The sequence below is a fragment of the Microchirus variegatus genome (assembly GCF_963457635.1).
Source record: "Microchirus variegatus genome assembly, chromosome: 1".
Taxonomy (NCBI): domain Eukaryota; kingdom Metazoa; phylum Chordata; class Actinopteri; order Pleuronectiformes; family Soleidae; genus Microchirus; species Microchirus variegatus.
In genome coordinates this window covers 16,209,902-16,223,728 of record NC_139802.1, presented here as the reverse complement: position 1 = coordinate 16,223,728, position 13,827 = coordinate 16,209,902, and the positions used below count along the sequence as shown (strand labels likewise).

The following is a 13,827-nucleotide window of genomic DNA, read 5'->3' as shown; positions in this document are numbered from 1 at the left end:
AATGCATTATTGATAAACAAACATTATTCCAAAATCAGCTTGGTAATGAAGTTTTTTCTGCTCAATCACCAGATTTTATGACATTTCCTGTTCTTGTACTTTGGCCGTGGACATGTTTCACACACTGCCAAATATCCAGCGGCACACTGTAACACACAGGTATATAAATGTGCCATATATAAACTGTTACAATAAGCAGACCATTTGTCATGCCGACAACAGTCACACAAGCTAAACAAATACATAGAAAGAAACTGTCATATGGTTATGTAATACAAACAGAGGCACAATTTGACAAACCACCTCGGAACACACATGGGCATGTCGAGACAAACAGGCAAACAGACAGAAAACACAGAACCATTTTTCCACCAAACTACTGACACAGCAGTCATTTCACGGTAATCATGGTCTTGTGAGTCCCAAACAGTGCTGAGTGCCAGAAAAGAGCCAAACAAACAGTTCTCGCAGACGAACTCTGAAGTTCAAAGCTATCAAATGTGACCCAGTCTTCTCATTCCCCTAAGGCTGCTTCAACTCTGCTCAACCTACCAACCTGCCACCTCAGACTTGTCATATACCCAAAGACTTCTTGCTGAGAAACAGGACCAAAACAGCACAGTGGAAGGTTTTTTCTGCTCATTTACTGCTCTCTCTCTCTTCTCAATGTGCATCCATGCATGGGTGTACGTTCTTGTTTTTGTTACCTCTTTAGGACCTTTTCTGGCATAAACACTGATCTTGTCAGGACTAGCAGTCCTCATGGGGACCAAAATCTGGTCCTAATGAGGCAGAACCTCATCTAGTTATGATTAGGGTTAGCAATTTGTTTGGGCTAACACTTTGTTTAGGCTGTCCAAATTAATGGAAGCCAATGCAGTGTCCTCAGAAGAATAGCTGCAAAAACCTGAGTGTGTGTGCGTGTGGGGGGTAATCGCATTACAAAGCTCAGACAAAAGGTAACTGAAAGAAATGTGCTTCTGTCAAAACCTGCCAACTGTGGAATTGAGCATTTTAGAAGTGTGACGTTTGAGAGGCACACGCTCTGAATGCTCACAGCCTCAGGCTTAAGCTTAGCGTAACCCCCACCATTAGAATATGTTTGTTTAATGATAGTGGAGGTGCCTTACTGCTGCCGCATAAAAAAATAAATAAAAATCCACCAGAGGAAGAAAAACATTATTTACCACTTTCAACTTCCTTTGTCCTTATAAGTCACAATATTTACACACTCTTTGCCAAGGTGTTTGCTTTGGTCGCTCCAAAGCAGTTCCAACTAAGACAGTGACTTATCAACATTAAAGAATAATATACAAAATAACCAAGATCGTGATCAGTGCTAAATGTGTTCATCCTTTAATAACACTTTTTTTTGACAATTCTTTTCCCTTTTGCCCCTTTTGGTTTTCGACAGCTGAAGCCAGACTGACAGAGAAAACCAACACCAAATAGCAGATAGAAGCCCTGAAATGACACCTTGTGTGTGTCACATTTAAAGGAGGACAATGCATATGGTAGCGTGCGTATGTTATACAATGTTGTGAGTGTGTACACATGTGCAGGGCAGCAGTCCCTGTGTTGTCTGTTTGTGTATGTATAGAGAGCGCAGAAACCCAGGCAACCACAGGCAGGCATGTGGCTCTCTTTGTAACTCTGAGCCTGTGGGAGAGCATGTGGCTATGTCTTCCACCGCTGTTATCAAGATGTGACTGCTTTGTGACAAGAGATGAGTCCCAGAGTGACAGATGTGGAGGGACTCACATGTGTGCGCTGCCTGATAGTATACGTAAACTCATGCATGGCTCACATACTGTATACACACTTGCGCAGATATGCAAATATACTATATAAACACTGTACATCCTGTAAACCTGTGCCAAGTTTTAACTGAATGCAAGGCCCAGTGACTTGTGTGAGAAAGTGGGACTGTGACAGAATGACAGCCCAAATCTCCCGTCTGTGGGGACCGCAGAGGGATTGCTGCTAATGTCTGATGCATGGCCCTGCATTGTCTTGGCAGTAAACTCTTTTATTATGTGAACAAAGAGTAAGCAATAAAGAGAAGCCTTCCTCATGAAAGGCTTGCTTGCACAACTCTGTGCTTTGAGGGGAGATGGCGTAAGAAGACTACAATTTTAATTTAAAAACACCCACTGGTGGGGCTTGATGAAATGAATGTTATAAAATCCTAACAGCCAGATGCAGTACTTTCAACAGGAGTGCTGCAATAAAGACAAAGAAGAATTATGAATGTTGAGTTGTTATAAATGATCAAGAGGTGTCATGATTTTTTGCTGGGTTACGGCTCATGCACACATGGTGTTTTGAGTGTCAACTTGGCTCAAAATGATAGCCATTAACCTCTGTAATCTGCCTTGCCTCATTTTTCTTCTTTTATTTGTTGTCAAGCAGATGTTGAATAATAGTCATGATACGAAATACTAAAAGTTACTTTGGCTGACTACAATTCGACTTACCCTCATGAACATTTAGAACATTCTATGGTACATTTTACAATTTACAGGGCAGTACCTGTCGGTATCTTTGGTGATGTAAGGCCATGGAAGCTCAGTCGAGGCCTTGGGACCGTAGAAGTCAGCCAGGATGTCTTTCAGGTTGTCCTCACTTCCAGGCTTATTCACTATTTGCTTGATGAGGTTGGTGGAGATTGGCACGGCACAGTGGGAGGCGTCTTCATCATCACTGAAGGACAGAATGCAATCACAAAATCATTACAGCATGTTTTGCGTTTGTCTCTGTGGGAAAAAAAGTGAAAACTTTCCATTTGAAATAGACGTCTTACAGGAGTTTTATTTCCCCCCAAAACATAAATAGCTTTATTGACTGAAAACAATGTGCCATCTTAACCCGACAATGTGCAGATCCTCCTGCCAAGTGTGCACTATGTAAGCTGATTTCACTTTGATTATCTGCTCTGGTGGATGGCAAGCTTTGTGATTGCATGTAATGAAAACCTCCACACATATAGGTTATAAAGGCACAGCGTTTGTGTTTTGTCAGCAAATCTGACTTGGAAGCATTGTTTACTTATTCTACGCCAGAAACAATTCAAACATCCTTTTATTTCACTATAGAACAAGACATCTCTTGACAGCAACTGACTATTCCCATTGTTCTGTTCAGACCAATTAACATGACCTCCGGCTAAACTCTGCGTTTACCCTGAAATTCTGAGAGGTTTGAATGTGCCTTTGTTTTGGAGTTTTCTTCCTGAGTAATTCACAAAGATCATAGGAAAAGGTAAATAATCCTATTGGATACTTCAGCCCAGACACTGGTCACTTATGCCTTTACAACAACAAAAAAAACAACTAAATCCAAACACTGTAACGGGTTCTATGATTTCTCCAGACAGCATCCAGTTCCACTTGGCTAAAGCAAAGCAGCCTCTTTACCCCAGAGAAGTAGTTTATTAATAGAGCCCATTGTGCTATAATAGGAACACAGAGGCTGTTGCTTATGGATCTGGGGCAAGACAGAGGAGAGGGACAAGGCGCTGACAGGAAGCTTTTCATCCAAAGCAGTTCCTGAGGGGGGAAACTGGAAGAGGCTTCTGATTGTAACCCTCAGTTCTCTAATGTGGTCGCCAATATGAGGGGAGCAGGACATTACAGTTCTGGTTATGTCTTGTCTGTGTCTCTTGTGTCGCAGACCACAGCTAAGCTCTCTACCTCATCCATTAGAGCCCACAACTATGTGAAATTGCAGGAAGGAAAGATGAGCTGCTGACCAGTGAACACTCAAGATTGGCTCCATCCCAGACTAGAGTGGGGGAATTGTGTGCATATGTGTGTTTACGAAAAATGTGTAAAGGTACGTTTACAAATGCGGTTCAAAGTGTGTGCTTGTGAGGACAGAGAGGGATGAGGGACGGATTGAGTTGGGCGGCTAAACAAGGGCAGAATGCAAGTTTGTGCGGTGAGAGACGGTTAAGACATGGGACAGATTGTAAACACAAGGAGCACTGTGGTTACAGTCCAGAAAGACAAGACACATAGTTGTTTCTGAGCTTCTATTTTGTGTGAATAAAGGGGCCAAGCATATTCCCAGTCACTGTATGGCCACTGTGGTTTCGTTATGGCAGCTGAAATCAAAACAAACTTTGTGACCAGATATCTAAACACACAACAGTTACAGCAAAAAATTATCTCGGGGCAGCCAATTACACGTTTACTCTGTTTATTCAGATCACCACGAGTTGCTACCAAAGGGATGATTTTCCTTCCACGGATTTGCATTTAACAACAAAAATTATAGATAACAAATACACCAGAAGCAACAACAATGCAGAACATACATGTGGTAGTTATTTCCTTTGGGCCAATCCATATTGAAACATAAACACTCAGGTTACTGTAAGACACTTTGGACCATAACATCTGTCATTTCTACTGTATGAATGAGACAAGACACATGGAGTTTAGTTATGATATTATTAGACTATAAAACCTCCATGTGCCTTATGCATTTGTTTAATGTGCACACTCTGATGCAACCAAACATTTTGACAATTAATGCAGTGTAGTGGAGTCTGCTATGATGAACTGTATAACAAAGCTGTCTCTTACAAGATGATGTGGATAATAGAATAAAGTGAGAACACACACTGACAAACTGGGACAGAGTAGCTGGCGCAGTAATGATGTATGTGACAGACTCTGCCCATGATGAAGTGGCGACTGTCACACTTATGATGGCACATAGCTAACCAAGACAATGACAGACACAGACCACACACAGATCCAATCACACATGTGTGCATGCACTACCCATCCACCCACCCACACAAACATGTGTGCATACACATGTACAATGCTCTCCACACACGGAAAAATATGGAGCCAATGCAGGGCCAAAAACCTGCTCTCTGTTAGGGCCGTATCTAAATGAGGTGTAATTATGGTCCGGCCTGACATGCTGGAAATGGAGCTGTGTCTCAGCTGCAGCCAAGCTGGCTTCCTGTTCCACTGAAATGTGCCTGGCTCCCACTGGATCATGTCTTCGTGTTGGCTCACAGAAAACCAGAATGTGGTGTGGGAGAATCTTAAGTAGGTGTCTCTCCATCACATTAAAACTAAGGCACAGCAGAGAAACTCACACTCTGTCCACTGCAGCAGTATGCTTGTGACATAACATTATCCATCAAAGAGCCAGGATGGCAAGAAGAATAGAGATTATGGGTTGTGCTTTAAACGGTTAATTAACTTGGATCATGTAGATTTGTGCACTTGGTTTTTCGATAGAAGACAACTCTGTCATTATTTTAATTTGCCTTCAATTTTTTTTCTTACCTGGCCTGGAAGGTGAGATGGTGGGTGAGGTCAGCCTCTGTGTTTAACAGGGGCTCCTGGTGGCCCTGTCCATGAATCAGCTGGCTCTCTCTCAGTCCCAGACTCCTCTTCTCTACGTGGATGATTACTGGGTCTGGCAGGTGGCTCCGCATGACGAACAGTGGACTGAAAACCACCTGAAATGTGGAATTTATACAGAACAATCACCTGAGTGTGTGTGTACAGAATTAATACCGACTGGGAGAGTGGGTAATGATATCAGATGTTCAATAAATTTGATGCCATTAGTCCTTAGAGTCTCATTTTTAAAAAATAATTCATTCAAGATATTCAATAAAACAAACTTATAAAAATATGTGTGTAAACAAAACACTCACCACTCTCTGCTGCAAGTGAGAATCAGGCTCAATGGTGATGAGTGTGCACCACACAAAGAGTAAAGAGCCACTGGAACACGGCACCTGAAAGGAGACAAGCTGTCCGTCATTGATCAATTTAAACAAAGGATATTTTACAGAGGCTATACTATATAATATACTATTTTAGGAGAAGTACATGTTTTGAATGTGTTTCACAATTTATTACAAAGAGTTAACAGACAAGGACTCTGACAGGCACATTATTTGTGGTTTGAATGTGAATGATAGATATCGGATGCTTTTCTGCCTCTCACTAACAGACAGGATGTTTATTACCTCCATCAGTGACACATTATCATGTTTAGTCCTATAAAATTTATTTTCTTGATTCCACTAGAAGTTACAATTTAAGTTTGTCTGACAGCCTATAACAAAATATAATGGCTTCAGCATCTGACAGCTGTTAGTGCTAGATAACGGACCATTACAGGCAGTTAAATCTTAGCACCATTTAGAAACTGAAAAAGTGCCCACTGAAGCCTGGGCGCTTTTAATCTGTCACTGGTGTTTGTCCCATTTACTGCTCTTTCCTCATTTGAGCCTTGTGCTGCCAAAGCACGTAACAAGTGGTCTCGTTTATGAGACACTAGGGACTTCATTTACTGGTGGGGACAACAGTGGAGACAAGAGACTGAGCGAACATGCTGTCCTTTGCAAAACAGCCTTTTAGGATGAGGGAGTGATACTTTGGCAAAAATACTCCATAACCCTGATCCAAACACTAATGGCTGGTAGAAGGTCACAATAACCGTCTGTGCTCTGTCAATAAAACAGGATAAAATAGTGAGACTATGAGATAGGGAGGAGGATGGTGAGATACGAGAAGGGGGGGGGCTCTTAAGATGGTTTACAGGCACAAAAAAACAGGAGACAGACTGAGGATAAAGTTAGAGGCTGGAACAGGTGGACAAGCTGGATGCCAGAGGATGAAACAAATAAAGAGATGAGTTAACAACTACAAGATAGATGAGTGAGCCAGTGTGTGGGCGAGAGAGTAAAAGAAGGAGAGAAAACAAGAAAGCGAAATAGGAAGCAGACTGAGATAGAGAGATCTGAGGACCCAGCTACTAGTCCAGGCAGTCCTCTCATTTGAAGCCAAGGCTCCATATGTGTAATGAATGGCTGATTTGAGGAGAGGAGATAGAAGCAGAGGTTGGAGTCGAGTCAGAGATGTTCAGACCCACACAGAAGCTGGAGCTGTAAAATGGCTAGCCGTTAACAACTTGGGGCTTGTAAAGGAAGAAACAAAGAAAGATGGACAGAGACGGAGAGCAAGTAAAAAAAAAAGAAAGAAGAAAGAGCAAAAAACAGCAGGGATTGAGAGGAGATGTGATCCACTGGCACAAATCCAGCGGTGTGAAAATGCCTTCAAAGCGTCTCCTTGTGCCCACATATCAGTGTTTGGTTATGGTTAGCGTTGTTATGAGAGAGCATAAACTGTATTTTCTCCCTCTCAACATGGTTGCGTTATGGCCTTTGTAAGCCTATCTGAGGGAAAGATCTCAATCTGCTCTCTAAAAGAGAGTAGCAGCATGAAAGCTCTGCCACTACGGCCACCCAGGAGAAAAGGATCCGGTCACAGTTGGTGGTCCAGTCACCAGTTACAAACGTGTGTGTGTGTGTGAGGATGGAGAACTGGCTTGATGTGGTGTTGTGTGCTATGTGTGCATCTACCTGTGTTCATGTGGGTACCACATAGAGCTTCCATTTGGACAATCAACCTTGGGGCCAATACAGACTGTACACATGTGCTTATTGTTAGGACCTGTCAAATTCACCCTGCATTCACCCTATAATGACAGCGAGGCTTGTAAAGAGTTATAGTTAATAACTAATGAACAGAAAAGAGTATATGAACTCAGTTTGGGAATTAGAGTCACCGCGGTGCAGCATCCTCAGAAAAGAAGTATTTGTATGTTTGCATACCTGCACAACATAGCTGTTGCTTCCTCTGTTCCTCCTCTCCAGCTGAACGTCCTGGGACCAGTCTTCGTCTCCTCGGGCCCTCACACACAGCTCAGTCATCTCAGTGTCCTCCAGCACATAAGAAGGCATCTTGGCCCCGGCCTCCAAGCAGTCACAGTGTTCCTTAACCACCGTCTGACTGTCAGGACCCACATAGTGCTGCACCACCCGCAGTTCAATGTCCTGAGTCAGGTAGCTACACATTACCTGACGCCCACAGATTATTACCTGGAGTAAAATAATAAAAAAAAAAAAAGAGGACAAAAGAGGGAAATTCAAATCCCATGTAGAGGAAAGCATCATGCATAACATAGTGAGGGTTATCCTCTCACCTGAAAGTATGTAAGTACAGTGCACAAATGTGTCTTATCATGTTTCACAGGTATTCAGATAAGTGGCCTCATACCACATCATCCTCTACAAGGCACCTTCCTAAAACTAGAAGTAGTGGGCAGTCAATAAGCAACGCCCAGGAATCAACTCCAGATTGAATCAGTGCATCGACACTGGGTTTGAAGGTAGGAGGAAACTGGAGTACCCAGAGGAAACCCATGAGAACACTAAGAGAACACGCAAACAGAGAAAGGACCTGGAACAGACCAGTTTGAACTCAAGGCCGTCTTGCTGTGAGGCAACAGTTCTAACCACTTAACTTTTACAGCCTACAGTATGTGATGTTACACTATAGTTTGAAAGAGAACATGATACTGGACAGTAACCTGAAATACCCTGAGGAAGCAGTAAGAGTGACAGATTTTATCTGCTGACAACTTAAATGTTTCAGCTGCCAATAAAAACACTAAAATATAAGAAAAGCTGTCAGTAAACTGGAAAGTAATTAAAAATAATAGTTATAAAGTGAACACATAATATATATTACACATGCAAATTTGTTATAAATATATATATAAGTTGAAAATATTTTGGAAAAAAAAAGAATTAAAAAAATGTGACGGCACTGGACCTCACAGATCGCTCATACTGCGTAAAATTAATGTGTTCATATGAATGAGGCCCACTGCGCAGAGCACAGCCAAGTCACAGCCACCAGTGAGCTGTCATCTGCTAGTGACACTTCTAATTCTGCTCAGAAGTGTTTCCATTATCATCTGTGCATGATTGTTTTATGCCTTTGTGTGTGCACATGTGGCTGTCTGTGCTCAACGGGTTATGGCACTGATAAAGATCTTGGCCTCTAATGTGGGAAACCTCGCATCAGCAGCTTGCTGTAATGTACACGCACAACACCAGCGCACTGTTCATCCCTGACTGTTCCCCCACTGCCCTCCCATTTTTTCTTGACACACAGATGTGCAAAGACAGAAAAATATTAATCTCCAAGCAATAAATCAGTTAGTGTTTTGATAACTTATTTATCTTTTAAGTCTCTCATTGAGCAGAAGTGCTGCTTTTAGTGTTTTTTTTTTTTTTTTTTTTTTAATAGTGGAGAACATTAAGTTCTAGTATGAATGATAAAGAGGTCACCAGAGAGGAAGCAGCATGTGACACTGAACCCTTTGCCCAAAAAACACAAGATGAGGTATGTTCAGGACAGAAGCCAAGTTTCTGTACCATCAGCCTTTGTATAAACCTCTAAAATGAGGATGTGACCAACACAACTTCCAATGGGAACAAGACATAAGCAAAGTCAGGGACAGAGTCAGGGGCAGAGGAGGAAATGTGAGAGGCCGAGTCTGTTATGTCTAGAGGAAGGCAGGGGGACATGCACCACACTTGACAGTGTTTGCATAATAAAGTGTCACCGTTACAATGTGATGGCATCTCTATATCTCCAGGAAAACAACTACATCATCCTCTTTTTTTTTTTTTTAAAACATTATTCACAAAATGTTCTTGGTTCTTTTATGAGATGGTTTGTGCTGGTTTATGATGTGCTGCGATCCTCTTTAGGAACTGAAAACACTGTGTTGTTCAATGGCATAACCTGACAAAATTGGTCAAAAGCACAATGTACACTGTTGTTAGCTGGTCAACTACAACATCATAATATAGAAATGATATTAAAAATAGCTTATACAAACAATGAATTATGGGAAAAAAGCCAGGCCTCCAGTGCTACTTTCTCTGAGGTAATGAGTCATTTACAAGTTTCACAGGTTTGCACTGAAATCTTCAGTTAATCTGAAAAATTCAGGTCCTGGTGTGATATATTTGCACCACAAATCTTAACTTGTTACTGAAAAAGGTGCCAGTGGTGTGAGTCTACTGGGCGTGGATTCATTCTCATGAATGACATTTTAGTGAGATAAAATTTCCAACAAATAACCTTGATGGAAAGGACTCAGCAACAAATTATGAGAAAGTTTGAGCAAACAAAATCTGCAAGTTAAGGAGGAAGGAAAAATAGAACTGCTATAAGAAGGAATGTAATACTATTATTAAACATAACAAATGGTAGTGTGGTTCATGTATTTCCTCACATCCTATATTTAAGGACTTCTGTGCATTTACAAAGAGCAAATGAACAATATCAAAAAACAAATGGACAGTACCTGTTTCTGGACACCGCTAACCTGCACCACCTTGATGATGAGTGAGGCAGTGCGTCCTTTGTACTGAATGGTCCTCAGCAGCATCCCCACATTGTCCACGCTGAAGGCCTCTGACCAGCGCCAGTTTCCCCATCCCTCAATGCAGATGTGCAGCAGCTGAAGGACATGCACACAAAAACAGAAAGAGAGACAGAGGACACCTCAAAGGTTAGTCGTCTTGGCTTTTATTTATCCCCAAGCGAAAGGCAAGTAAACAACAGAGTTCTTTGTTTGGAAGAACAACAAAGTTCCTGTTTACTGGTGCTGAACAGGCCTGCTGCTGCTGGATGAAGAAATGGAAGGTTGCACACAATAAAGTCACTGGTGGAAAACAGCTGATGTGGAAGCTCATTATGGCTGCATCTGTGTGTGTGTATGTGTGTGTGTGTATGTGTGTACTCGTGTGGTTGGATGTGAAAGGCTCTGTTCTCCACATGACTAAATAAGAGGCAGATAGTTTGGCTCTCAACCTTTTTCAGCTTTACATCCATCACATCCATGTGTGTGGCTAAATACACACAGATTTAGAAGGACAGCAATAAACACACTCCGTCCTGTCTGTTGACATTCAAACAAGTTTACAGTGGTGACAATTTACTGACCATTTACCATATAATTCCATGTACTGGGAGCCACACTGAGGCAACAGATCTATGCAGAGAAGCACAATTTCAAACATCGACATCTGTATCTGCAGGCAGTCGACGAACACAACGCATTACAATGACTTAGCTTTAAAGGAAGCGTCATTTATTACATATTTCTACAAAACCCTCTCCATCTACATCCACTAAAAAGATATGCAGGGCAAAAGAAGAATACATACAGCACTTACAGCTCAACAATGAAGTCATTCGGAGTATGATGAGTGCTACATGACGAGGAAACTAATTTGTCAAACAATGTGACTGCTGTTATTAGATTATGGACACAATATGAGCAGACTTATAAATACATAGAGGGATGTAAAGATTTCTCCCCTCACAGGTCAATGTGGCTGACCTTCCGCCTTGATGAACTTACTATGTCAGCCGCACTGTCAACACAACTTCAAACTTGCAGCAGAAAGAAAGGAAAGGGAAAGAGAAAATGGGCAAAACACCAAGCGGCAAAGGTATGTGAGTGAGAGAGTCCAGAAAGACAGGGGAGACATAAGGGGGTCAGGGGAAGGACAGATTGAGTTTTCTCCCAGAGGAGCAGTGACAACATTGAAACACAGACAAGCATTTTTTTTTGAAGATTTACACTTTGACTTTTCGCTTTTCTACACCAAACGTTTAGTCAATCTGTTTAAAGAAAAATAAATTACTCCTGGGGTCAAAGAGCACAGGGGGACCCTGGTCAAGACTCTCGATGTTTCTCTCCACTGCAGTATTTCCACGCTGTTTGAAGACAGATTCCTTTACAATAACATTCCTAATCAAAGCCTGAACCCAACTTTTTTTCTTACAAAGATCACCCTTCCTATTTGTCATTTGAGTAAGAATGACATAATTCTTCTGCTCAGTGAAGTTATTCACGAGGAAAGTGGCCGACTGCTATAAACAGCCAGGTTGAAAATGTTACAGTTAAGTCTAAGGTTGGGAAACCACTGTATGACACACCAATACAGCACAACTTCATAATGAAAAAAAAAAATCTAAGTTTCTATAAGTGATTAATAGAAACCTGTTAATATGCAGTGAACTTAAACCCACTTTCTTAATATCAGTCCCAGTCTTTTAAGATTGCAACTGGGCCTGGTTGGAGTTGATTATGTTTTTGTGGCAGTTTGAACCCACTGGATCTCTGTGCCGTGCCCCAGCACCATCTGCAGCTATTTCAACACTTCACTCTCTCCTTTAACCCTCCATCCTTCCCCTTCTCTACATCTACTTTATCATGCCTGTGGCTAACTTGACCTTTAAGTAAGAAGTCATAATAATGCCTCTCATCAAACATCAAACAGCGACTGCTGCTCTTGTTTTAAATCATCAGAGTTCTGACTCAGGCAATGGGAGGGAAAAAAGGGGAGAAAAACAGCAGTGACACAGATGAACTGGACACGTAGGACGACAAGAATGAAAAATAAGAAGCTGCTTTGCCTCTTTGCGATTTTATCCGACTATGGCACTGAGAAAACCCAGTCAGCCACATGTGGTAGTTTTATGCACAGGGATTAAGCCTTTGCCTCTGAGCTTTTAACTAAATGGAGAACGTCATCAGTAGAAATATGTGTAAGACAATGAAGCATGACCTAAAACACAAATTCACACATTAGACTTAATTTCAATTGGTCAATTAATGCTTTTATAAGAGCAATATAATGACCAATCCATTTAATTACTGGGATTGTACTGTATATTGTATATTGTATTTTGTCAACGTGTAACTGGAGAGGGAAGATGAAGCATAAAAAAGGATTAACATTATAAAAACCTTTTTTAAATTTTCCGTTTCGAGTCCAACGTTTAAGATTCTGCAATCACATCTGCTTTCTACATAGACAATAATCTGACCTCAAGAACCTTAATAATACAATTCCCCCAGGGTCTTAGATGAGTCAAGTCTAAAGTTTCTACAGTGGCCAAACAGAAATGTTTCAAAATAAGAAGAAAATAGAGTAAGAATAACAAATGTACATGATCTAAATATAAAAAAACACTTTGACTAAGCTTTGATAAACATGGAGGGATTTATTCATCTGTAATATTTATGATGAACTCTGTAAAAACGGATTCTCTGACTCTGCTTATGTCTCCACAATAAAACATTTTGAACAAAACTAGTCCACATATTGTAGATTCAGCTGCATTTTTTTTATCTCACTTCCAAACAAATCATCTTAAGAACTCCTACTCTTAAGCAACTGGCACCGAGTTAAAGATGTTTTGTCCAAAACCAAATAAGAGCCCATCTGTCATATCATAGTGAGTGTGACAGAAATGTGAAATTCAAATCTCAATCTCACTTTGTTTCCTTTAAATCCCTGCGGAGAGCCTGTGATTATGATTGTAAGTGGCTGAGAGTGGACACTACACTAGATTCCAATTTTGGTACCAGAGTGATCTATTCAGGAATTATTAAACTGATTTAACTGAGCTGAGCATTTCCATCCAGTGACTAAAATGTACTGTATTTTATCTGCTATCTATCTGATAGAGAATAGGATTTGGCCGTGATCATGTCATACTGTTGCTTTCCAATAACAACTCGACAATAAGCCCTGACAATCACTGACAAACACTTGAATTCATCCAAAGTATTTGGATGAAACTTGACCAACAAGACCAATAAAATACTTTAGTCATACACATTTCCACCGATTAATACAATCAAACTACAATTGTTCATCTCAGTTCTTTAGAAATAAATGGACTTCAAGTCACTGATATGGCTTGTGGTTGGACAGTATTTCCTTGCCATGTATCATCACGAAGGCTTACTATGACATGTTTGTCCAAATACACTCGTATAACTAAGCTACAAATGATTCACTCCAGTTCCATGGAGATGAATCATCAGATTGATTTGAAATGGGAATGTCTAATCCTGCTTGAAATTAATAAACACTGTTGTAAATTCCAGTCACACTTCAGA

The 13,827-nt window shown here is 41.0% G+C and overlaps 1 protein-coding gene across 1 annotated transcript in view; it reads right to left on the bottom strand.

The window, feature by feature from the left end:
- The window catches only part of vps13b (vacuolar protein sorting 13 homolog B), a 297,430-nt gene that overhangs the window by 24,780 nt on the left and 258,823 nt on the right, over positions 1 to 13,827 (bottom strand). The window contains exons 47-52 of the mRNA XM_083910541.1: positions 10,508 to 10,531; positions 10,210 to 10,365; positions 7,658 to 7,924; positions 5,690 to 5,773; positions 5,313 to 5,488; positions 2,533 to 2,703 (exon numbers count right to left, since the gene is read on the bottom strand). Coding sequence (XP_083766667.1) covers positions 2,533 to 2,703; positions 5,313 to 5,488; positions 5,690 to 5,773; positions 7,658 to 7,924; positions 10,210 to 10,365; positions 10,508 to 10,531 — 878 coding nt within the window. The remainder of the gene's footprint in view (positions 1 to 2,532; positions 2,704 to 5,312; positions 5,489 to 5,689; positions 5,774 to 7,657; positions 7,925 to 10,209; positions 10,366 to 10,507; positions 10,532 to 13,827) is intronic.